The 24,746-nt window shown below is 54.2% G+C and overlaps 1 protein-coding gene across 1 annotated transcript in view; it reads right to left on the bottom strand.

Annotated features, from left to right (window-relative positions):
* Nucleotides 1-24,746, bottom strand: part of LOC111143794 (elongation factor for RNA polymerase II) — a 72,412-nt gene that overhangs the window by 19,589 nt on the left and 28,077 nt on the right. The window contains exon 2 of the mRNA XM_022497674.1: nucleotides 5,953-6,000. Within this exon, the coding sequence (XP_022353382.1) occupies nucleotides 5,953-6,000 (48 nt within the window). The remainder of the gene's footprint in view (nucleotides 1-5,952; nucleotides 6,001-24,746) is intronic.

A 24,746-nucleotide genomic window follows, 5' to 3' on the forward strand; every position in this document is an offset into this window, starting at 1 on the left:
GACACAGGATGAACGTCTTGGTTAATGTAAACCTCACTTTGGGCAGTGCCTCTGCAGAAAGGATGGCTAACCTGGCTAGCAGACAGCAATGATTCCACCCAAGGTGCAGGGCTCAGCACAGGTGGGACAGCCTTGTGTCCAGAGGCCACTGAAGGATTCCAGACCAGCCCTCCCTCGGTGAGGTCCTAGGGGCTATGGAGGGACTTGTAGGAAGACCCCATGTTCTGGTTGCTGGCCCATATTCAGGGTACAGGATGGGCCTCTAGAGCCCTGTCACCAGTGGTCACCCCTCATAAAGTAATCCCTGGGTTTTGGGTGCTAGAGCTCATCACAGCTGGCAAACGCACAAGGGGGCACGAGTGGTAAATGGAGGTTAAGGGGATAGGCAGGCTGCATTCCGGTCTCACCCCCAGGCTGCCAAACCACCTCGGTATGCCCAAGCCCTGTTTCCTCTCCAATGAGGTGAGCACGCAAACACCCTTCATCAGCCCCGGACTGAACACGGCGCAGCTGAATTCCACCCCTGCTCCGCTGTCACAGGTAAATCAGGGCAGTTCAGCCTGTCTGACACTGAAGACACAGTGGCTCAGGCCATAAGAAGGGATGCTGCTCCTGACCCAGCTCCACGGCCTCCCTGCCTCTCCCCTCAGGGTGGTGCATGGACCCGCAGGGAACTTGCATATGCACCTGGCCTACAGTTGGTCCCCAAATACTGAGTGACCTGCCCAGCATACAGTCAGTCCCTGCCCCAAGGAGAGGTCCGGATATGCACAGTGAGAGCCAGCCTGGCTCAGAGTGGCTCCCAGACCCTGCAGTGGGGGCCTGTCCTGCCCGCATGTGGGATCTCCTTTCCAACACATGGGGCTACCCTGCGCTTCCACTCATCCCTTCTTGGATGTGACTCCTGTTTTCCTTTATAGAAGTAGCAGGAAACACGCTGCCCAGAGGCCAAGGTTCAGGCTGCTAAGGGTCACTGCAGGAGATGCACCCAGAGCCAGACGCACACCGACACAGTGGCCCAAAATGCCATAGGACGCTCAAGTGCCACCAAGTCAGCAAATCAAAAGCAGCTTCCAGTGGAGCCGGACACCTGCTGCCGTGGCGGGGCGGGGGGGGCGCTTTTTTCACCTCTCTCTTGAACCTCTCCCTTATCCCATCCTGGTCTGGTGGAGACATGGCCTCCCCAGGTGGCATTTTCCACCTCAGTCTGCTCAGGACAGCAACTGGGCTGCGCCCCTAAGAGGAGGGAAGGAGGTCAGGTCTGACTGCCAAAGTGACCGTGCTTCTCTCTGGGTAGGGCCTGTGGGGGACTCTTCACTCTCTTACCCCACCTAAACCTTTACCATGCAGGTGGGTATGCCCACTTTCAAAATTCATTCTAGAAGTGGGGGTCCCAGCACAGAGCCCAGAAGTGGGTTTGTGTAGCTCCTGGAGCCATAGGATGATAAGGAACCCAGGGCATGAAACTGATGGACGAGAACATGATGCTGCCCGTGACAGGGGAGGACGCACATTGAGGTCTCTGGTATCCTTCGGGACAAAGCGGGGAGCACCCAAGTCGGGGAGGGAGGGAAGTAGAAGGGAGGTTTGCCAGGGGCCTGGTGTGGCCCGTTCTGTCAGTCCCAGCCCCTTCCCAGCACTACCACGGCCTGTGGAATCGCCTGGTTAACAGGCTGCTTTGCCAGCTCCCAAGTGACAACGGTTACTGGTTACCAGTCACCGGGAACCAGGCAGGGAAATTAGCCAGTGGGGCATGAACAGCCCAGGAGTGCATGGCTTTCTCTGGGTCAGCAAAGAGCTTGGCACATGTTCCAGGATGTGGCCCGAAACAGCCCTGCTTGGCTGGACCATGTGCCTTCCAGACCGAGTCTCAGCTGCCCCCACGGGGGGGCACCATGTGGCCCTCAGGTGGCCTGAGCACACAGGTTTGGGTGGGTCTGATGACAGCCTGGACTCTGGGTTAGGTCACTATTAACCTAATCCAGCATCTGTGCACACAGACCTGGAGCAGCAAACGGGTCTATCCTTCCTTTGTGGCCCTGAGTGCTTCTGAGGTCTGCAAGGGGGCAGGGGTTCCTGCCTTTGAAATCTGTCCCAAGCAGGGCCTGCCTCTGCGGTCCCCCACCACCCCCACCCCGCCACCGGCCCCGGTCTGCAGGGTCTCGTCTGTGGTGCAGGTGGGGGCTGTGAAAAGACACAGCAAGTCTTGGGGGCAAAAACTGGTGGGGGAAAGCACCTGATATTCCATCTGGGCAAGAACGAGGGCAACAGGCATGTACAGGAACCCAAACATCAACGGACCAGGAGCTTCTCTCTCTCTGGCCAGAGGAGTTTGTAGACATCACTTGTTCTCCTCCTTACTGTCACTTCCCAAGGAAGCTTCAGAATAAAACGTATTCTGGGTAAAGAGAACTACCACTGCTGAACTGGACTTCCAAGAGCAAAGCGCCCTCTTCCGCCCAGGGGCACTCCCTCAGCCCCAGCCCCAGGATGCACCGCAAGCACCTGCCTGCATTCCAAAAGCCACCCTCAAGTGCTCACTGACCCAGGAGGCTCAGGAGAGGGAGCGCACAGCCCCTGCACTCTGTTCAACCCTGGCACATGGTTGGCCCCCAACTCGGAAACCCCCCATTTTATAAATTTTTTTAAAAAATTTATTTAACAGAGATCACAAGTAGGCAGAGAGGCAGGCAGAGAGAGAGGAGGAAGCAGGCTCCCTGCTGAGCAGAGAGCCTGAGGCGGGGCTCGATCCCAGCACCCCGGGACTATGACCTGAGTCGAAGGCAGAAGCTTCAACCCACTGAGCCACCCAGGCACCCCAGAAACTCCCCATTTTAGAAAGTTTTTAGACCGTTTCCAAATTGCCCCTGTTACAAACGACGCAGCAGCAGGCACCTAGTGGCTCAATCTTGTGTGTATTCTTACCTGCAGAGACGGCTCCTGGCCACACACACAAAAACTGGTCAAACACCTCGTACCAGAGCTGTCAAACCTCATTCTAGAAAGTGCAGCTGAGGCTCCTGGAGCAGTGCAGGGAAATGCCAAGACCCTTCACAGCCCTGGATGCCGACCCTACTTCTCTTTTTTCATCAACTGAAGAGTTTCAGGGTGGGGCTGGCCAGGTGGGGGTTTTTCTTCCCCTCTGGAGCTGACTTTTCACACCTGTCAGAGGTTAACAACTTAGAAGTGACCACCAGAGACCACAGGGGCCCATGTCAGCCAGCGTAGTGTCTAAGACAAGGCCGAGAATGCAAGCACAAACACGTACTCAGCAAATGAAACAAGGATGAACATCTTGCTGGGGCACATGACACCCTTGAGGCCCAACATGCTACAGGCGGGCCAGGCTCTCTGGACGCCATGGCAAATGCCATTAGTCACTCCAAGGAAGCGGCCAACACCAGGGCCCAGCTGCACACCTCCCTGGGCAGGGTGGGCTCATGGTGCTTGCAAGCATAGGCAGGGAAGTGGCCAGGCCAAGTGGCACCCCCCACCCGGGCAGCCTCCAATGCTACAGCCTGATGCTGGTGTGTGCACGGAGGGGGACACACATAAGAGGCTGAGCGAGCTCATTCTGGGCTGCAGGGAAGACACTGGTTCTCCTAAGGACTCATTAATGGCACACACATGACCCCTGAGGCAGAGAGCCTATCTCCTGGGCAAGGAGGCTGAGGCATGGTGAAAAGAATTGGCCAAGCTCCCTGAGCTCAGGAGCCCACAAATGGGGTCTCAATCTTCAGTCTGTCAGCTTCATAGGGCTCTGGGAAAGAGGGTCCCCGTCACCCTACAAGGAGCCAAACATGGAATCAGCCCATGTACCATGAAAAATGAATGAGCCTGCCCAGCCCCACCCCACTGACCACTGTCCAGCCTACCTTACTGGTTCATCTCCAGCCCCAGCTATCCACAAGCGGCTGAGCGGCCAGAAGTGGGAGGTGAGAGCCCGGATGCCCTGCGTCTTCCTGCAGCAAGGTGACTATGTGGATGTGGCCTGCTATGTGCCTAGCACCACGCCAGGCCCATCACAACTGGCAGTGAGGAGGGGACGCATCCCATCAATGCCCAGGAGGAGAAGGACAAGGTTAAGAAAACAGATGGCAGACCTAGTGCCTGACACCTCACGGCAAGCAGGGAAAGAAGAGCATTCCTCCTCGCCATTTGGCATCCTCCAGCCCTCACACAGGCTTGCACAGGGATAAACCTCCTAGCGGAGAATTGTAGTCTGGCCTCCCCGGAGCTGTAGCACGGGACCTCTGTACCCTCAGAACCCTCTAGAAACTCTGTAACACATGAGAAAAATCCAAAAAGAAGAAAAAGCAGGTAAAACATGATTCTAAATCTGAGGTGGAGGGCCTCCAAGTTAAATGGATGTGGTTCTGAGGCTTTGCACAGAAATTTCGGTAACACAAGGCAGGGCCCAAGAGGACCTCGTGGTGCTTCTGTGCCTTTTGTGAGTGGTCGTGTGGTGTCTTGCTGACCAGAAAATGCTGCTCACTAGATAAGCCACAGAATTCAGTGGCCCTTTCCATGGATCCACTTGCTCTTCTTTCCCGGACTGCTGAGGGCACAGCAGGATCACTGGCCACCAGAGGGCGCCATGAAGGCTAGCCTGGCAGCAAGCCCAGGGAGTCCTGCCCCCAACACTGACCTCTGCCCTTGGGGAAATGTCCCAGGGAAGACAAAGGGAAAGCTGCCACAAGACTCCCGAAGGGGCCCAACAAAGATGAGGATGTCCCAGAGGAGACACTGCGGGGGGAGCAGGGAGTCTGGGGCCTTTCAGGGAGTCTTGCTGACCCTGACAGGTCTTGGCATAATGGTCAGTTCAGTTCACATATGCACCTGGCCAGGCCACAGCCCCAAGTGACACCTTGAATGCTAATCTGGATGGAGGTATTCTGTAGATGTGGTGACATCCACGACCAGCTGATTTCAAGAAAATGACCCTCAATGGTCTGAGTGGGCCTCATCCAATCAGCTGAAGAGCTTAAGAGGGAAACTGAGGTTTCCCTGGGGACAAAGAAGCTCTCCTGTGTACCACAGTGTCCATTCCTGCCTGCCCCATAGATGGACTTCAGCCTCACCAGCCCCACAACTGTGGGAGCCAATGCCTTACAATGTATCTTCAGGTATCTTTGCATCTGCACACAGACACACGGATCTTCTACAGGCCCTTCTACAGGCCCTGTCTCTCTAGAGCATGCTGGCAGGGGGTGAAACCCACAGACCTCCTCCATAAGGAGGCAGCCGGCCAGCTGTCAGGTGAAAACTGACTCAGACACTTGCAGCAACACTTCAGATTTAAAAAAAAAGAATTGCAATAAAGACCAGAAAAAAACCTGAAATGTTCCAAGGCATGTTTGGTGGGTGAAGGATACGGGGATGGGGGATGTCCAAGCCTTGGGGGGCAAGGATTGTGGACAACTCATCCTTCCTTTTATTCTCCAATTTTTCTGTAAGATGGTCGTTTAGAATGAAATAAATGCGTTTCAGAAAACATGGAGTGCTCAGTTTCTATAACAACCCCCTTCCCCCATCAGTAGCCCAGTACTAAAATCAGACACCCATGGTCCCAGGTGTACCAACAAACCAGGTCCTGGGGAGGCCACAGCTCCAGGCCTGCTTGGCCCCTGGGACACCCCTGTTTTGAATCATCGCAGAGATGAGATGAGAACAGAGACCTGGGGGTCTGGGAGTCAGCTATGCATTGGCTACAGGAAGGAAGGGGAGACTGAGGGACTGCTGGATAGAAAAGCTGCATTCACCCCAGAGAGCCTCTTGGTATGGCCCCGGTGGGACCAACCTGGCAGACCTTAGCTCGGCCCAGCACCTGCCCTGACACACAGAGATGGGACCAAAATGCTGTCCCCAGCCTGCTTCCGCACGCAGCAGGCCAGACAGTCCAGAGAGCGTGCTGCCACAATTCCGGATGTGCTTAAGACAAAGAACACTCACCCCTTGACTTCCTTGAAATCGGATTGATGGTCTCAGTGAAACAGACTCCTGCAAAAAAAGCAAAATGGGAAAATGTCAATAAAGATACCTCGAAATCCAAGACTCACTTCCCAGTTATAGAAAGAGTAGGGCAGGGCACCTGGGTGACTCAGTGGGTTAAGCCTCTGCCTTCGGCTCAGGGCAGGATCTCAGGGTTCTGGGATTAAGGCCCGCATCAGGCTCTCTGCTCAGCAGGGAGCCTGCTTCCCCCTCTCTCTCTGCCTGCCTCTGCATACTTGTGATCTCTCTCTCTGTTAAATAAAGAAATAAAAAATCTTTAAAAAAAAAAAAAAAGAGTAGGTAAGGACAGTGTTTTCAGAAGAGGCAAGAGAAAACACACACACATCTAAAAATCACAGGAAAGGTCTCTGGAGCAGGATTTTGAAGCCTCAGTAGGAGTTCCTGGACCGCACGGGGGCAGGTAGATGAGAGGTCATAATGGAGACACAGGCAATGGGCAGCCCCTCACTGTTCCCCCCAGACCAACATCAGCCCAGACCGCCCTGCCCCGGAGACACCCCCGGGAATCACGATGGATGAGCACTGCTGGCCAGAAGGCTCCCAGGACAGGGCCCAAGGCCTACTCACCCCCACATGACAGCTTCAGAGCAGTTTGTCACTGAGCCTGGGGTGGCGGAATTTCCAAATGTCACAAGAAAAAATATACATAAAAACTCAAAATACTTTAAGCTTCAGCTATTCAGAGATCAGCCTTCTGTTAGAATTTCAGAAAGAACGTGGATCCAGATGGAGGGTCGCACCTAACTCTTTCTCACCCATCTTGGGCCCGAGCACCCACCTTCTGTACAACACATTATCACCCCATGGCATGGCCCTCGTTTGTCATCAGAACCGCTTCCCTCTGCCCCCAAACCCTCCTTGCTTCTGTGCCCAATGTCCTCCGCAGCCTCCTCCAGATGGCTGGGCCTCCCATCTCCATCCAAGTCTGCCCTCCGGTCTGCACCCCAGCCTGACTGGCAGTGAGAGGAGGCACCCCCCAGCTGGTCCCCACACTCCTAGACCCCAGGTGTCTGGAGTGACTACTTGTCTGCTCCCCACCCAGACTGTCAGGCCCACCACGGACCCTGGGTGGGTGAAGCAGCTCTCTAGAATCACGGGAAGGACCAACCAACTCTCGACGTGCGTGGGTCCGTCAGGGGCTCGGCTGAGGGCTGTGGTCGTATGAGGGAGGCACGGCCCACACAAGCCACGCATGTGCTCCCCCCCAACCCATACTTTGTTTACCAAGAGCTCACTCTTTTGCCAAATCTCAAGGACTCTTGTCATCTGCAGCAGCTTGTCAGTGAACTTGGGGCAGAATTCCAAATGTCCTGAGAGACCACACCAAGCACCAGCACTTACCTGACACCCTAGAAACCGGCTGACACTTCCTACACAGCCTACACTTCCAAAGCACGTCACCTCTCGCTGCCAGGCTGTCAGACGTGGGACATCCTCCAGCCCCTCATCCGGCTCCAGGACTGGAAACCAGCCCCTGCCTCGGAGGGTCACTGTGCTTCGAAGACAGAGGCCAGGCTTCCCCAAAGCAGGCTCAGGACCAGCTGACCCATCCTATAAGCTATGATCACCCCCTGCGCTGATGTTCAGAGAATAAGAAACAGCACCTGTGGGGTCCCTGGCCTGGCTGGGCCCTTGGAGACACAACATTTAAGAGGTCTTTGCTTGGGATTGGGTTAAAGACAGAGACCAAAAAGAAAACCTGCAGGTGGCCGATGAGCTCACGAGAAGATGCAGGTTTCGCAGGAGATACCATGCACTTATCAGGATGGCTAAACCAATAAGGACAAGACCCAACACACTGGTGGGAGCTCACACAGCAAAGCCACTGTGGAAAATGGTCTGGTAGTTTCTAAAAAAGGTTAAACACAGTTACCATATGACCCCGCATTTCCACTCAAAGGGACAGACCCAAGAGAAATTAAAATATAGGTCTACACGAAAACGTAGGTACAGATGTGCACAGCAGAATTACTCGCAGGATCCAAAAGGCAGCAACAACCCAAGCATCCACCAACCGGCGGACTGGGTAACAAGAGAAAACTACCCCGAAGGAAAGGAACAAACTCCGGGTGGACACATGGACAAACCTCAAAGCCACTGCCTAGTAAGTAAGCACGCCTCCACACAGGACACCCTGCACCGCGTGACTCTGCTCACATACGTGTCCAGGAAAGGCAAAACCAAAGAGACAGAAAGCAGATCAGTGAGTGCCTGGGCCACGGGCGAGAGCAGGGAGTGGCTGCAGGAGGCAAGGTCTAGGGCGGTGTGTTAACACTCACAGACTCTACACCTAAAATGGGTAAGTTCCACCGACCCTCAGCACACCTCCGTGACAGCTGCGACCTGCCCTCAGGCTCACGGAGGGTCTTTCTCTGCAGACTCCTGGGCAATCACCTGAACCCAGAAGATTCCTGAACACCCAGGGGAGATATTCCAGTCTGTTAACCATTTCCAGTGCAGGATATAGAGCAGATGGAAGAAAACAGCAGAAGACACACGAACACCACAGCTAAGGCAAAGCAGTCCTCGGGAACTCTCTACCTACCTTACCTGATCGTCAAGGACAGGAAGGCAGGCTGCTCCTGGCAGAGAGAACAGCAGGCACAAAGCCCAGAGCAGACACACGGGATGCCACAGTGGCAGAGAGCTCCTGGGGCTTGCTTCTCGGACCCCCAGGTCTGCAGGCCCAGACCCCCATGTGAGCCAGCCTGGGGCTAACTCAAGGGCCGTGTGTGTCTGCTATCAACACAGGGCAAGGCCTGTGGGCTCTAGGGGCTTGGGGGACAGGGGCCATGACAACGGTAATGATGCAAGTCTGGATTTAGAGTAATAATGGGGAGGAACCTGAAAGGGCACATCTCCCCAGAAGGAACCCCACCAGGGCAGCCCCAGCAGTGCCTGGGCACCAACAACCAGCACCCCCACCAGCTGGTGTGGTGGGCCACCCTCCCCCTGGACCGCATGCTCCCCGTGGGCCATCTGGTAAAGCATTTAACTGGTTTGGAAGCTGTCAAGCAAGTTATCTAGAAGACTCCTTTCCTGCAGTCACTCATTCCCCAACAGCCGTGACTTTACCCATTGGAGAAGCTGGCAGAGAGGCCCAAAAGCCCAGGCTTTCTCAACAATGCCAAGTACATGTCCCCACGCGGGCTATCGTCACAGAACCAGGCCCCTGGTTCTCATGGTGACTCCTCCCTTCAGCAGGAGAACCAGGCCCTTCTTGTCAACAGCAGAGCCGTTCACATATCCTATCACATACATACCTGGGTGACTCCCCACAGGCCCCATCCATAGCCCCTAACAAAAAGAGGCACCAGGACTGGACCCAGCTATGTTCCACCAGCCCTGTGCAGGCAGGGGGATAGAGGCCCCACCTGCTAAGACATTAGAACAAAGGGAGAAGCAGCCCCCAGTGCCCTCACACTCAATGGATGACACGATGTGCTCTAACGGCTCTCAGGCCACGCCACCCAGCAGTGGACAGCTGGTCACAGTCCTAGCCACATTTACAGGCCCAGCAGGACCCACCCTTGGTAATCGGGGTTAATGAGGCTGCCTGACTCAGCTCCTCCACCCCAGGGCAGACTACCTTGACCTTTTGTGCAAACTCTTCCACATGGGGCACCTGTTCGCCACTGTGCCCACCGCCCCCCTGCCCCACTTAAGATTTCCAGGAGGAACCATAGGTCCCAGTTGGGGCTGCAGGAATCTGATTTGGAGTGTCCTGTACACCGGCATGTGACCACCCCACCTGCCACAAACTCCCAGCTCAGAGGCCCAGCAACATTTCAATGAAGGGTAACGAAATTAAAATTGTTATGAAAATGCTTAAGAAAAGAGAAATCTCTAAAGAGTTCTAAAATGTACTAAAACCGCTTGTGTGTCTCTAACATCCACTCAAGTGGCCTTTGGCACACACTGTTTTGTTGTGGGGGGAGGTTTGCTACTTGCAATGGAAATCTGTTTTTAGATCAAAGTAAGGTTTTTATTTTTCTAAACAAAGGTTCTCGGCTATTTACTATAAAGCAAACATATTTAATTTGAATAACTCAAAACACATCAAGCCTATCACCTCCAAGAACCTACTGGAATAAAGTTGGCTGCATAATTCATCAATTCGTAACCTTCCCTCTGAGTCAAGTCCAGGGTGGGGCAGGCAGGCTCAGGAGAACCCCAAATGCTGTAGACCCCTGTGGCAGTCTCTGCCTGCCCAGCTCACTGCCTTAAGAAAACTTCCAGATCAAGGGCTGGGGAGGCTGAAGGCACCGGATGTGTGGGCAGAGGCCCACGGAGGAGGGGGCAGTGCAGAAGGCTCTCCTGGAGCCTGTACTCGGGGCCCGGAGCTGCTCCCCTTGAAGGCTCAGGGGCAATCCCCCTAGGCAGGGCCCAGGGCCAGAGGATGTGGCCTAGGAGATGTGCCATATGTGTTGCTAGTCCAGGGGAACCCTCGTTGTACCCCACTCAGCAAGGGAGCAAAACTGGCCCTCAAGTAAAGGCTTCACCCAGTTCCCTTTACTAAAAAAAATCTCAGAAACAAGCTTCCGCAGGATCAGCTGATCCACCACTAACCCAGCAGCCAGCAGCAGAACCAACGCACTTCAAGACAACGAAATCCACCACACGACCCCATGGAATTCACAACACTCAGTATCCGAAACCAAACCTCCAGATGTGTGAAGCCATAGGAAAATGTGACCCCCCTCTAACCCAGGAGAAAATTCAGCGAATGAAAACAGACTCACAAAGGACAGAGACAACAGAACTGAAAGACAAGGGTTTCACTTCAGAGCAACTACTAGCTTTGGAAAACGTTCAAGGACTTTAAAGAAACTTGAACTGGTGAGAAGAGAAATATGAGGTATGAGAGAGCCACATGGAACTTCTAGAGCCGAGAAATGAAATATCTGGAAAGAAAAACTCACGAGGTGGGATTGATATTAGACAATGTGGAAGAAAAGGTTATGAACCTGATAACAAACTACCAGAAACTATCCAAGATGAATCATACACAGAAAGAAGTCTACAGGAAAATGAACACAGCCTCAGTGAACCGTGGGATGATGGTACCAAGAGTTCCAACATATGCGTAACTGGAATCCCATGAGCGTGGTATCCGAGGAAAGAATGGCCCAAATGTGAGGAACACAATAATTCCACAGATCCAAGGAGCACCAGCAGGAAAACAAAGCACCGTGTCACAGCAACACCATAAGCAAAACCGTCCGACCACTGACTGCCATGCTACGAACCAAGGAGCAAAGGTAAGACTCACAAGGCCAAGTGTCAGAAACAAGTGTGGAGGCCAGGGAAGGACACATCTGTAAAACACCGAAGAAGAACAGCGAATGCCAATGCCAGCAGCGCTCCTCATCCAGTGAAGGAGAAGGGGAAACAAAAGCTTGTTCAGGCACACAAAGTCTGAGAGCATCTCTGCAATAGAGCTGCACTGCAAAGGAAGGTTCCAGAAGTCCTTCAGGAGGGACAGTGACACCAGATGGACGTGTGGATCTGCACACTGTTTTAAGAGCACCAGGGCACGGGGAGTGTGCGTACGAACATGGAAGACTGTCTCGTGGTTACGTTTCTACAGACGATCACGGACTATTGAGGGCGTGAACAGTGACGAAGTACAGGATTTGGAAGTGCAGCTCTGAAAGGGTGGCAACGGGGCACAAGGACTGGGGTGGGCGGGGTGGGGAGATGGACGCAAACTATGCCAGGGTCCTGCCATCATATGACCTGCGGCACAAGGTTAACTGGAGGGCTGTGTTCCCCCAGTGCCAAGCTAACCCTGACTTCCCTGAACCATGGCTCTGGGGGAGTAGAGCAGCCAGGCTCTGTACATTTGCCTGCTAGACACACTGTCCGTACACCTCTAGCATGGTGGGACCACTCGGCCCTTTACACACTCGAGGGGTACTTCCCGAGTTCCTCGGGTCCCAGGCCAGGCCCACAGAGCATGGCAGGAAGGGCGGGACAACTGGACACAGACCACCCCACCACACGGCCATGAGGGCACATGAAGGATCAAGTGAGGGGTACGGCGCACACGGCCAGAGAGCAGACCTGACCAAGGGTGGGCAGAGGCTGGTGTGGAGCAGCAGGACTGCCGAGGGAAGGTGGGACAGCGGCCCCAGGTAAGAAAACATGGTGCAAATGGAAGTCAGTGGCAGTGTGGCAGGGGCAGGCCTTCCTCCGGGCTCATGGACTTGCCCCAAGGGGTGGCACCAACAGTGTCCGTGAAGCAAACAGCCAGAGCCCTTGTCAGAGATGCCTTCTCAGTGGGACCCACGCTCACCCTCTGGACCCGCCGGGCCTGGCCCAGCCCCCAGCAACTGGGACACCCTGGCAATGCATGGGTGCACCACGCTAACATGGCCAACCACGGCCTTCTAGCTGGCTACTCCCTGCAGGGGATGACAGCTCACGGGACCAGGGCCATACCATTTGTTAGGGGAGCCCTGTCACCCTATTACCTTGCCTCCTCAGCAGGACAAAAGGCAAAAGGCAGTGAACATGGCAAGGCCAGGAGGGTCCAACAGACTAGCCAGGGTGTTGCCCATTTCTCTGTTGCCTTGGCAGCTTTTGCGTTATTGCCCAGACTGTGACAAGCAAGTCACCAGGTAATGTAACTTTCTAGAACAGTCTCTGGCACATGGTACTACCTGTCTGCATGCGTCACGCTCAGGGCCTGTGTGGGCTGTGCTTCAGGCTGGCAAAGTTACACACGATGCCTTTAGTCTCTGCAGACCTTTTTGAGGGGGTTCACATCACTCCCACCCCAGGCTCAGAGGTCACATCTGCCCCAGGGACCGAGCACCCCAGTGACCGCAGTGACTGCAGCAGGCATGGAGGGCCGCCCTCCGCCCCTGCTGGCCCCATCAGGACCCTGTGTAGCAGAGCCCCATCTCCGACTGGGCATGTGTGGGGTTTGAAATCAGGAGCTCAGTGGGACAAGTGGCACTGCTGGTGCTGTGCTTCAGCTAAGAGCCCGGCATGAGTCAGGAGGCCCAGTGGGGGCGGCCAGTGAGGCATCACCCCAGGAGAGCCTGCGGTCTTTGGCCCAAGCAGCTCCCACAGGCATCCCAAAGGTGCTGATGCGGGCAGGAAGACAAAGGGAGCAGGTAGAGCAAGGGAACAGACAGCCCCTGCCCAAGACCCCACCACACTAGCACCAGGAGAGGGCGAGTGAGAACTTTACCACAGCCAGAATCCCCCTATAGCCCCCCACGGAGAAGAATGCTTCCCGGGTGGAGCCACAGGACAGAGCTTTCAAAATCCGCCTCTGAGTCCAGGAAGCACCCTGGGTAAGGCACGGAGTTAAACGCTCCGGATTCTCAGGTGGGTGATCGTGCCCCGGGGACAAAGGTGACATCCGGAGACATCCTTGGTTGGGGAGCAGGGCACTTCTGGAATCAGGTGCAACAGGGCCCAGGATGCTGTGCCCCCAGCAGCCCCACCCCAGAGAGGCCCAGCCCCCAGCATCAGCAGTGCCAAGCCCAGAGCCCTGACCTAAGGCTGCCATAAGGAAAACAAAGGGGAAAGCAATTCTCAGAGTAGAACATGGGCCATAACGTGGGACAGTCCACGGGACAAATGACCTGGTTTCAACAGATGGATGGCACAAAAGGAAGAAGGATGGAGTGCTATAAATTACCAGACTTGACATGCATACCACATGTGGCTCCTCGTGGATCCCGCCACGTGAAGCCCCAGCGGACACAGCCTGCAAGGACGCCAGGGGCGGCGCTCAGGTGCTCGCAGAGCGGCGGGAAGACCAGTCTGAAAACAGTCCGTGTCTGTTAACATTTAACTTGGTCTTGGAAAAAAACAGTGTGAAACAAAAAGACACCTGGGATTGTTTTACAAATGCACCAGCAAAACTAAACAAACAGAAGCGGGGAGGGCGCCGGGAGGAGTTGTGACCAGAAGGGCTAGGCTCTCACAGAGGGCAAGGCTGGGTGATGGCAGAGGGCCAAATGTTCTTCTCATCTCTGTCATCTCCACACGTTAGCATTCTCATGTGAAAGGTTTAAAATAAAAAGTGCACATGTACGAGACCTCTCAAGCCACACAGAATGGACATGGGGCAAAGCCAGTGAGAGAGACAAGCACAGAGGCTGCACATCATCTGGGGAAGGGGGACAGAGCCAGCAGAGGTAGGACAAGTGAGAACTGGCCTGACCTGGACAGAGCCTCACGATGCCGCCATCGGCCCCACCTGGGAGCAGCACTGAACTCCACCCCTCCCAGCCGCCAAGTGCATGTTGGGCTCAGTGTCAGCTCTGCCCGGAGAGACATGCTCCTGGCAATCTGCAGGGCCTGACCCCCATGGCACAGAGGTGCCTGTGGAAAATGGACTGAAAAGAAGGCGTGTCTGTTCCTCCTTAAAGACTGTCTTGACAAAGCACAAGAGGAGTGCACCAGGACTTCTCAGGGGCTGCTATCAATCCATCACCCTCTCCTGAGCAGAATGTGGCCAGGAAAGTGGGCAGTTAAGTCCCGAGAAAAGGCCTGGCTGCCGACCTCCTGGCAACTGTTCCCCTCTTTCCAGTAAAGCACAAACAATTGGGAAACTCCTTTCAAGGAATCCTCCCTGCAACTTCCTGGCAGACTCAGAGCAGGATGCCGAGGCTGTGGAGAGTTTAGACAGTGTCTGGGATGGTGAGGCGCCATTTCCGTGAAGTACAGAGAGGGAGAACGGCAACACACTGATCATTACATGGAGGGGCACATAAAAGCAAGAAAAGAGGGGTGCCTGGGTGGGCTCAGTCGTTAAGCATCTGCCTTCGGCTCAGGTCAAGATCCTGGAGTCCTGGGATTGAGCTCCCTGCTTGGCGGGAAGCCTGCTTCTCCTTCTCCCACTCCCTCTGCTTGTGTTCCATCTGTCTCAATAAATAAATAAAATCTTAAAAAATAATAATAAAGGCAAAAAAAGAGATTCCAAGGGGCCAAGAGCCAGGTGTAAATCAGGACTACACAATGGCCAGCACAGCACATATTTCTATCTAAATTCATGGAGGGACGTGTTTGAGGTTAAGAAAAGATTGAGGACTAGGAAAAAAAAAGATGCAAATCACCTGAAACTGTGACCCGGACACCCCCACCCCTGCGTGTTCTGTTTGCTCCTCTTGGGTCCTCAAAGAAAGGCAGACTAGAAAGGCCACCTTCTCTCCACTGATTTCCCTTGCCCACCTGTACTCCAACCCTCCGCCACCCCCGGTCCCTGGCGATCACAGATCTGTTTTCTGTCCCTACAGTTGAGCCTCTTCCCGGTTACATAAATTGAATTACACGGTCTTAGTTTCCTGTGGCCACTGTAACAAATCACCACAAACCTCGTAGCTGGAAACAAGAGAAGTGTATCCTCTCCCAGTCCAGGAGGCCAGAAGTCTGAAATCAGCATTCCCCAGCTGAAATCCAGGTGTGGGCAGGGCCGCACTCTGCCCAGAGGCTCTTGGGGGTGAAACTTCCTCACTTCTTCCAGCCTCCTGGGACCCCTAGGGATCTCTCAGCTTGTGGCCACATCACCCCAACCTCTGCCTATGTGGTCATACCACCTTTTCTTCTTTGTCATATTTCTTCCTTTTTTTTTTTTTAAAGATTTTATTTATTTGACAGAGAGAGAGCGAGCGAGCACAAGCAGGGGAGCAGCAGGCTCTCCGCTGAGCAGGGAGCCCGATGCGCGGCTCAATCCCAGAACCCTGGGATCATGACCTGAGCTGAAGGTAGAGGCTTAACCAACTGAGCCACCCAGGTGCCCCTTCCTGCCTCTTTCTTGCAGGGTCACTTGTGATTACATGTGGGACCCAACCAGATAATCCAGGATGATTTCCCCATCTAAAGATTCTTAAGTCCCATCTACAAAGCCCTTTTTTCCATGTGAGGTCCCATTCACAAGTTCTAGGTATTGAGTCCTGGACATTTATCAGACCCTTGTCCAGCTGACCATACAAACTGAGCAGAATGCCTTTGAGATTCATCTGTGCTGCGGTCTCCAGAGTCCCTTCCTTTGCACTGTTGTTGAGCTCCTGTGGTATACCAGTTTGTTCATCCATTCGCTGCCTGAAGAACACAAGCCTTGTCTCCTATTCTGGGGACAGATAAATGAAGCTGCCATAAACCTTCACATATGGATTTTGTATAGACATGAGTTTTCTTTTTACCCAAGAGCATAACTGGAAGGTCCTCTTGTAAGTGTCTGTTTAACTTTACAAGAAGCTGCCAAACCACCTCCCAGTGTGGCCTCATCACTCTGCGTCCCACCAGCAGTGAGGGGGTCCAGCCGCTGCCCAGCTCTGTCCACACCAGCAGTGGGCAGTGTTGGCCATTCTCAGAGGTGGGAAGTGGGAGCTCACTGGGACTTTAGTTTGCAATTCCTTATTGACCACTAATGTGGAGCGTCTTTCTTGGACTAATCTGCCATTCTTGTACCTTCGTGGTAAAGCTACATAAAGCTGTAGCGCATTTTTACAAACCCGTCGGGGCACCTGGGGGCTCAATGGGTTGAGCGTCTGCCTTCAGCTCAAGTCATGCTCCCAGGCTCCCAGGATCAAGCCCCACATCAGGCTCTCTGCTCGGCGGGGAGTCTGCTTCTCCCTCTGACCCGCTCCCATCTTGTGCTCTCTCTCTCACTCCCTCTTTCAAATAAACGAAATCTTTAAAATAAATAATTAAAATAAAAACAAAAAAATGGGTCATTTTCTTAGTAATGCATTTTGAGAATTCTGGATACAAGAGCTTCATCATGTTAAGTTTTGGCAAGTCTCTCCCAGTCCACAGCTTATCTTTTCCTTCTTATAACCGAAAACAGTGTCCTTCAAAGAGACGTTCTTAATTCTGATGAAGTGGCACTTACCATTTTTTCTTTTATGGGCCTTGCTCTTTGGTGTTATAACTACCCCTTTCCTTTCTTCAAATAGTTCTATTTTAAGAAAATCTTCTAAATTGCCATTCTTACCAACTCTCCCTTTCTTTCCCAGAAAAGAAGCTCCTGGGAACTTCTGGGTCCAGCCCCCCTCCCCCCGAGTCCCCACGGAAGCATTTCTTTCAGATTCCCATGTCTGGCGCACTCGGATCAGGACCACAGATGCTCCCTGTATGCTGACCGCTCAGACACCGTCTGGACTTAGCCTCCTGACCCTAGTGGGTGGGCTGGGTGCTGTCTTCCCACCACACCTGCCCCTCACCGTGAACTACAGCCCTCACTGCTTCAAGACTTATACACTGGTACGGCCAGCAAGTTGGGTCGGGGCCACATGGGGCCAAGACCCAAGACCATTCCCCCACTGGGTTCCGTGTCCCCTTGTGTGTCAGCCAACACGATTACCCCTTGGTGCCCAAAGCAGTGACCCTACAGCGGGGACACGAAGTGAATCAGAACACAGGGTACACGGGGACACAGGAAGTGCAGAAGGACCCTTAAGGCAGGGTCTGGCGCATGTTCCCCTCAGAAGAGGGTGGGCCGCATCTGAGCCCTGACCAGAGCAGGTGCTCCATGGACATGGTAGTCACAGGCTCGGTGCAGAATCTGCAGCCGAACTGAACATAACAACTTGTGATAACGACCAGCCTTCATCGTAAAAACCCCTCTTCAACTGCTCAGGTAGCCCATAACCATTGTTACAAGTGCGGAAAATGAGGCACAAGGAGAAGACAAGGCTGCTGGAGGTCACGGGGCAGTGGGTAGGGGCTGGGGTCCCCACTCCGCAAGCAGAGCTTATCTCAGCCTCACAGAAGACCAGCCCTGGGGCTCCCGCCTGCCTCACGCTGTGACCAGCCCACCTGATCTTAATCCAATTTCACAATTTATCCAAATTCCTTATGTAAGCTACACGACGCCACGGTGATGGGATGAGACAAACATTCGCTAAACAAAACTTCACAACGAAGTGCTTCTATGCCACCGGGCCCTGCTCCATCCGCAGAAAACACTGCCCATGCAGAAAACACTGCCCACGGCAAGGTGCTCCCACAGTCGCAGGCCCGCTCCCAGGGGAGTGCGGCTATCGTGAGCTGCCAGCCGGGGCCACCTCTCTGAGTCGTGTGAGCCGTGCCTGGGCCAGGCCCTCTTTTCAACACTTATGTCTCATTACTATTTCATCTTTCCCCTCTGTCTTTCCTCAAAGAGAGGAATCAAGCCAATCCCTCCCTCGATGCTCGATGCACGCCCTCCATGCACACAGCCTGCAGAGCTGAGTACAGCCCACGCAGAGGCTGGGTCCTCAAGTCAGACTTGGCCCCTCTGTCCCCACGGTGGCGAATGGCCAAACCGCCAAACCTCAAATCTCGTCTTGTCTGTGTTACCAGTCACCTTCTGGGATAGAGCAAACTCAGGTACAGAAGCCCTAGTCCCCAGCCCGTCGCTCTGCTCCTGGGATCCAAGACTCCTGTCTAGGCAGGAGCCAACCTCAGGAAGATGTGCCCTTGGCCGCTAGTTTCTCTCACAGAGTCCTCGAGCAGCCCAACGAAAACCCATGGGAAACCCGGATCAATGAGCAAGAAAGCACACGGAGCACTCGGGACCACGGCTCTTCTGACACAGCCCCATGAGGAGCCTGAGTGCTGGGTGGGCTGCTTCGGCTTTCCTAACTTGACTGAAACTCATCACACCAGGCACTGAACTCAGTGCCAACCTTCACTCTGCCCAGAGCCCGGTGGGCAGGGGTCGGGGGCATGAAAGCCCCACTCCCCAGACAACTGACAGAGGATCGAGTAATAGTGGAGCAAGCTGGGGGCCTGACTAGGTCCCTGGGTCCCTGGGGGTACCGCCCGGGATTTGGGCTACGGGATGCTCTGCATCTCACAGCAGGCACAGCCTGCACTTGTCCTGTCTCACAGCCCGCCCCCTGCCAAGGGCCACGAACTTGTCCCTGGAGACACGGGCCCAAATCACAAGAAAAGTGCTGGCTGCAAACCGAGCCTTCTCTTCCCTTCGGGGCACACTGGTACCCCAGGGCCTCTGGTCAGTGCCTAGTGAAAGGTCATTCTCCGACATCCCTGTCACAGACAGAGTAGGGCCTGCAAGTAGGGAGCTGCGGGTCGGGGACCTTCCCCAGCCTCAGCACTCACGTTGGTCCAGCCCTGTCTCCTGGGCACGCGCTGCGATTCCACAGCCTCTCCACCCCTCCAGCCCTAGCGAAGCCTCCAGGTAACACCAGCCTCCAAGCCTGGGTGTCAACTCCGGGCCGTGCTCAACACCCGGCGCCAGCTTTCTCAGCGCACTGCAGTAAATCCCAACTGCTCAGGAACACAGAGCAGGCAGACCCCGCCACTCACCGGCCAGGGCCATGGGAATGGGGACTGCTTCTGCCAGAAGTCCGGTTCAGAGACTCGACCTTAGAACACAGGGTGAGGTTCACCTGGGAAATCCCTTCTAAGACCTCCAAAGACATCTCTGAAGCTTTAGGGGACCGTCTGGAGAAGCCAATCTCCCCAGGGAGCTGGATCACCCTCTCTTTTTCTAGAAGCTCTAATATTTTAAGCCAGAACACTCCAAACATCTCAAAGAGGTGTCAAAATTGTCTGGGGCTCTGGGGCCACCCATGTGCCAGTTCTGAGTCCCTCAGTCACTGGCAACACACTCTTGTTGACACCAGAGGGAGGGCACTGGGCCCAGGGTTCAACTGGACCTACTCTCTAACGAGAGTGAGCAGATGTGACCAACACACGTGAGGTGGGTGCAGTGAAGCCTCCGAAAGCAGACCTGGCTGCCGTCGGCCCGTGGTGTTCCTTCTCCTGGAGGAGCGCACAGGCACTGTGCCGGGAGCCAGACTCAGGGTTCAGGGGTCAGGCTCAGAGCAGCCAGCTGGCTTAGATACGGGCCCCTCGTTACCAGCAGCACATCTCAGGAAAGCTCTCACCCTCACTGGGTCTGACAGAAAGCAAGCTGCATGAAATCCATGCATTTTTACTTTCTTTTTTTTTAAAAGATTTTATTTATTCACTTGACAGACAGAGATCACAAGTAGGCAGAGAGGTGGGGGGGGGGGCGGGGAAGCAGGCTCCCGGCTGAGCAGAGAGTCTGATGCAGGGCTCGATCCCAGGACCCCGAGATCATGACCTGAGCCAAAGGCAGTGGCTTAACCCACTGAGGGTTAACCCAGGCGCCCCATGCATTTTTACTTTTAAGAACCAGAACCTTACTTGGCCCAGGCCAGGCTGGGTTAGGTCCCGCAGGGAGGCTCCAGGACCAAACAACACCCTACATCCTACACCCACAGAGCGCCACCATGTCTCCTCAACAAGGTCCCCTGTGGCTGCCAGGTGCTCAGCTTTCATCACCAGTAGAGCCAAGAACAGATCGATCCCTTCAGATCCTGGCTTGGCTTCCAGGGGGCCTAACTGTTGTCTTTCAGACAACAAGATCCGTTGTCACCTGGACAAACAGAACGGACCATCCTGGAATAATCTGGACTTTCAGCCTCTGGAGGCTCAGGAGCTATGGAGCCCAGGGAGACAGAGCCTATCCACCCATCCACCTGTCATCTCAGGCACGGGCTCCAGACCTATCCCGAGAAGGGCGCTCTGCCTGCCATACCCACCTGGAGCGGAGTGTGGCCCCTCTAAGTGCAGACAGACAGGCTGAAGGGCGTCTGAGGGGTGAGCATCCTCAACCACGCTCCCCCTTAGGGCGCCTGGCAGGTGAACAGCTAAGGGAAGTTTGTCCCACACTGCTGCTTTATGCACGGCGGCCACCACTCCACTCCCACCACCCGGCTCCCATGACACAAAGGGATCAGTCCTGTTCTCAGGGTAAGTCCCACGTAAGCATCCACCAAGGTCCACTGACAGGCTACTCTGCAGAAGGATGGCCATCCCTGCGAGCACACTGCCCAGTAAAAAGTGCCACCAAACTGGGCTCATCCTGCAAAAGCACATGGGGCAGTGGTACCTGCCTCCTGTGTGGTGAGGCCAGAGAGCAGCACGGGCTCTGTCAAGTGCCCAGGGCCCCCTGGCCCTCAAGAGCCTGGCATGGGGACCTCCTGTGTACAAGGCCATACATTTCCAGGGCCAGCTTCAGGCAGATAAGGAAACAGGCTCAGGGAAGCCAGGCAACTGATTCAAGGTCACCGGCTCAGTAAGCAGCCAAGCACGCACTTGGACCCAGGACCTTCCTCAAGGAAGGAGGAAGCAGGGCCGCCTGGGTGGCTCAGTCGGTTAAGCGTCTGCTTTGGCTCAGGTCGGACCTCAAGGTCCTGGGACTGAATCCTCTGTTGGGCTCCCAGTTCTGCAGGGAGTCTGCTTGTCCCTCTCCTTCTGCCCCTCCTCCTACTTGTGCTCACTTTGTCTCTCTCTCAGATAAAGAAACAGAAAATTCTTTTCTTTTTTTAAAGATTTTATTTACTTGAGAGACAGAGATCACAAGTAGGCAGAGAGGCAGGCGGTGGGGGTGGGGGGGAAGCAGGCTCCCCGCTGAGCAGAGAGCCTCATGCAGGTCTCGATCCAAGGACCCTGAGACCATGACCTGAGCCGAAGGCAGACGCTCAACCGAGCCACCCGGGCGCCCCAAGAAACAGAAAATTCTTAAAAATAATAATAAGGAGGGAGCAGGCCTGCTGCTACTTCGGATCTGTCTTTTCTCCTGACTGCCCTTCCTTCCACATCAATGGGGTCACACTGCTTTGGACATGCCTGCCACCCTCCCACACCGGCTAACCAGCCTCGTCAGCTGGAGCTATGCGGGGCGCTCCCCATTTCTGCAGCTCTGCTTTCCTTAACTCATCTGCTGGGGAAGAGCCTTGCCCTGACAAGATGAATGAGCCAGAAGTCTGAAACTGTCAATAAGCTTTTTACAGAACGTTTTGTCACCTGCCTAAAAACAAAAGTGCCTGATCTCAGATCAGAGTGACAAGATGAGCATCACATAGTTGCCAAAAGCTGATGTGGCCCAGAAACCAGGAGGCAGCTCAAGTTCTGCTGAGCAAACTGCAGATCCAGGTAAGGACCACACAGATGCGAACGCAGAGCTCCTCTAGCAGCTGCAGCACAGCCCTTGGAGCTTCAGAAGAATAGTCCTTAAAGTATGTAAAATCAGACAATGTCACTGTGACGGAGAGGTCTGGGGACCGCAGTCCAAGCCCGGATGGACTTCAGGCTGGCCACCTCCCTCTCACATGGTTCACCCCCTGCCATGCTCCCTCCTGAGTGGACCTCCTCACCCGCTGACCCCGAGGCACTATACCTCTCTCCCAGCCAGCGCCCCCAGCTCCTCCCAGACCCCCAAGATGGGGACTCCAATCTTGTACGAGCATCCATTAAATCTTGCCCTGCAGTCCTGAGCGCCCACACTGGCCCCCTTTATGGTTCCCAAACCCAGCACTCATGGGATCCCCCATCTACGGCACTGGTCCTGGGATCCACCCCCCGGACTTCTCAACAGAGGGCTCCTCAGACAGACTTCCCGCCAGGCACACTCACTCAGACCCTAGCTGAGGGCTTCTCCCTGACCGACGTGCTTGAGTGGTCTCTCCCTACCCGAAGGTGAAGCCTAGGGGGAGAGTATGTCCCATCAGAGCCCCAGGGCCTAGAGCCTGGCACCAGGCTGTCAGAGGCTGCCCCAGCTACACCATGTGTCTGGTGAGACACGCTGCTTCCAAAGGCAGGGAGTAAGTTCCACTGCCCAGTTCCCTCTCCTAGACGTGATCTAGAAACAATACCAAACTCATAGAAAAGCTGCAAGGGTGCAATGAACGCCCAAACGCATTTAAACCCCATGCTGGCCTGCTGTTAAGTTTCCCTCCCTGTGCTCACAAGCAGGTGGGTTTTCTCCCTGCACCCTCCCAACATGCATACCAACCCAGGGACACATGCTTGCTTTCCTGGATCACCTGAGAGCAAGTTTCACACATCACCACACGTCACCCCTGAACATGCGGCATGCTTCCAAAAGTGACGGCACTCTCCCACAACCACCCGGTAGCTGCCAGCCGCACTACGTTCCCTGTTAACAGGACATTTTGCACCACAGTCCAGCTCCCATGTTGCCACCTGGCGCAGTGGTGTCCTCGCATCACTCTAGGGAGAGGACCACACTGAGCCACCCCACCCTGAAAGCCAGCTTTAATCTGGAAGTTTCTTAGCAGTCCTTTGACATTTAGGCACTGCCGTTTGGGGATAATTCGGGACAGCACCCCCTTTCTTGACTAGAGTGTGGTACATTTCAGGTCTGACTCATGCAACCCATGGTGGAACTCACTGTGCGTTCCAGCCGCAGGCCTCGAGGTGACAGTGGCCCCCCATGGCACCGCACCGTTAGCACACAGAGTCCTTCAGCTCTCATGGGGCCGTGAACACTGATTGCCCAGGCAGGGCCGCCCTGTTCGATCCACCTTCTCCCTGTGCAGCTCAGAGAGGATGCCTCCTCCCAACAGTCTGGGTTCCACCCTGCCATCCACTGCTTCAGGGCTGCGGCCAGAAAACCAAGTTCCCGCCTCTAGCAGCCTCGGCATCCCACAGTAAGCAGGAGCCTTCCCTTCTTGATCATTTATTTCCATGCTTGCCATCGGCAGTGCGATGCTTCATTTTATGTGTCAGCCTGGCTAGGTCATAGAATCCAGCTGTTTGCTCAAACACTAGTCTAGAAGCTACAGCAAAGACATTTTTTAGATGGGAAAAACATTCAAATCAATAGACTTTGAATAAATCATCCTTCACAATGTGGGTAGACCTCTTCTAAGTTGAAGACATAAGTCGAAGGCCTTATGACCCAAAAGACCACAATATCCTGGAGAAAGAAAGAATTCTACCTCCAGACTGCCTTTGACTCAAGATATACCATTAGCTCTTCCCTGGGTCTCCAGCCTGCCAGTCTGCCCTGCAAATCTGGACTTACCAACTCCCACGACTGCATGAGCTGATTCCTTAAAAATAAGTCTCTGTCCCTCTTGCCCTCTACTGGTTCTGTTTCTCTGGAGAACCCTAATACAGACAGATTCGAGGAGCGCCTTTTGTAAAGGCCTCCGGCGCATTACAGTCCTTAATTATCTTGATACTCAGACTGCCCCAGGTTGGCTCTGGAGCACTTGGTGTTGGCTCTGGCCCTACCTCTGCCCTTCTCTGAGTTCTCCCTGAAGTCCTGGCACCACAAGAAGCTCTGGGCCCTGGGGGCGCCCAGGTGGCTCAGTTGGTTACGCAGCTGCCTTCAGCTCAGGTTGTGATTCCAGGGTCCTGGGATGGAGCCCCGCATCGGGCTCCCTGCTCGGCGGAGAGTCTGCTTCTCTCTCTCACCCTCTCCCTGCTGCTCTGCTTATTTGTGCTCTCTCTCTAGCTCTCTGTCAAATAAATAAAATATTAAAAAAAAAAAAAAAAAAAAAGCAGCAGCAGCTCTGGGCCCCACCTGGCCTGCGGCAGCACAGCAGTAGCATCTCCTACCTCTCTAAGGAGCCCTGGTTCCAAGACTGAAACCTAGAAGCTTCATCTGTCAGAACAGCTTACAAAGGCCCCCACCAGGATAGCTCCTAAGGGCACTGCATCAGAGGAAGTCCACAGGACATGGCTTGAACTTGGGGTATTCTTGAATTTGAGTGGGAAGAAAAAAAACATATTTCCACTAACTGAAATTTAGCTTTTTTTTTAGTTACAAACACAGCTGACCTTGAACAACCCTGGCTTAAACTACAAGAGTCCACTTACACACAGGTTTTTTTTGTTTGTTTGTTTTTTGAGAAATACAGTAATAGTACTTAAATATATTTTCTCCTCCTTATGAGTTTTTTTTTTTTAAGAGAGAAGGA

Source organism: Enhydra lutris, unplaced genomic scaffold (genome assembly GCF_002288905.1).
Source record: "Enhydra lutris kenyoni isolate GAN:26980312 unplaced genomic scaffold, ASM228890v2 scaffoldscaffold10, whole genome shotgun sequence".
Lineage (NCBI taxonomy): Eukaryota > Metazoa > Chordata > Mammalia > Carnivora > Mustelidae > Enhydra > Enhydra lutris.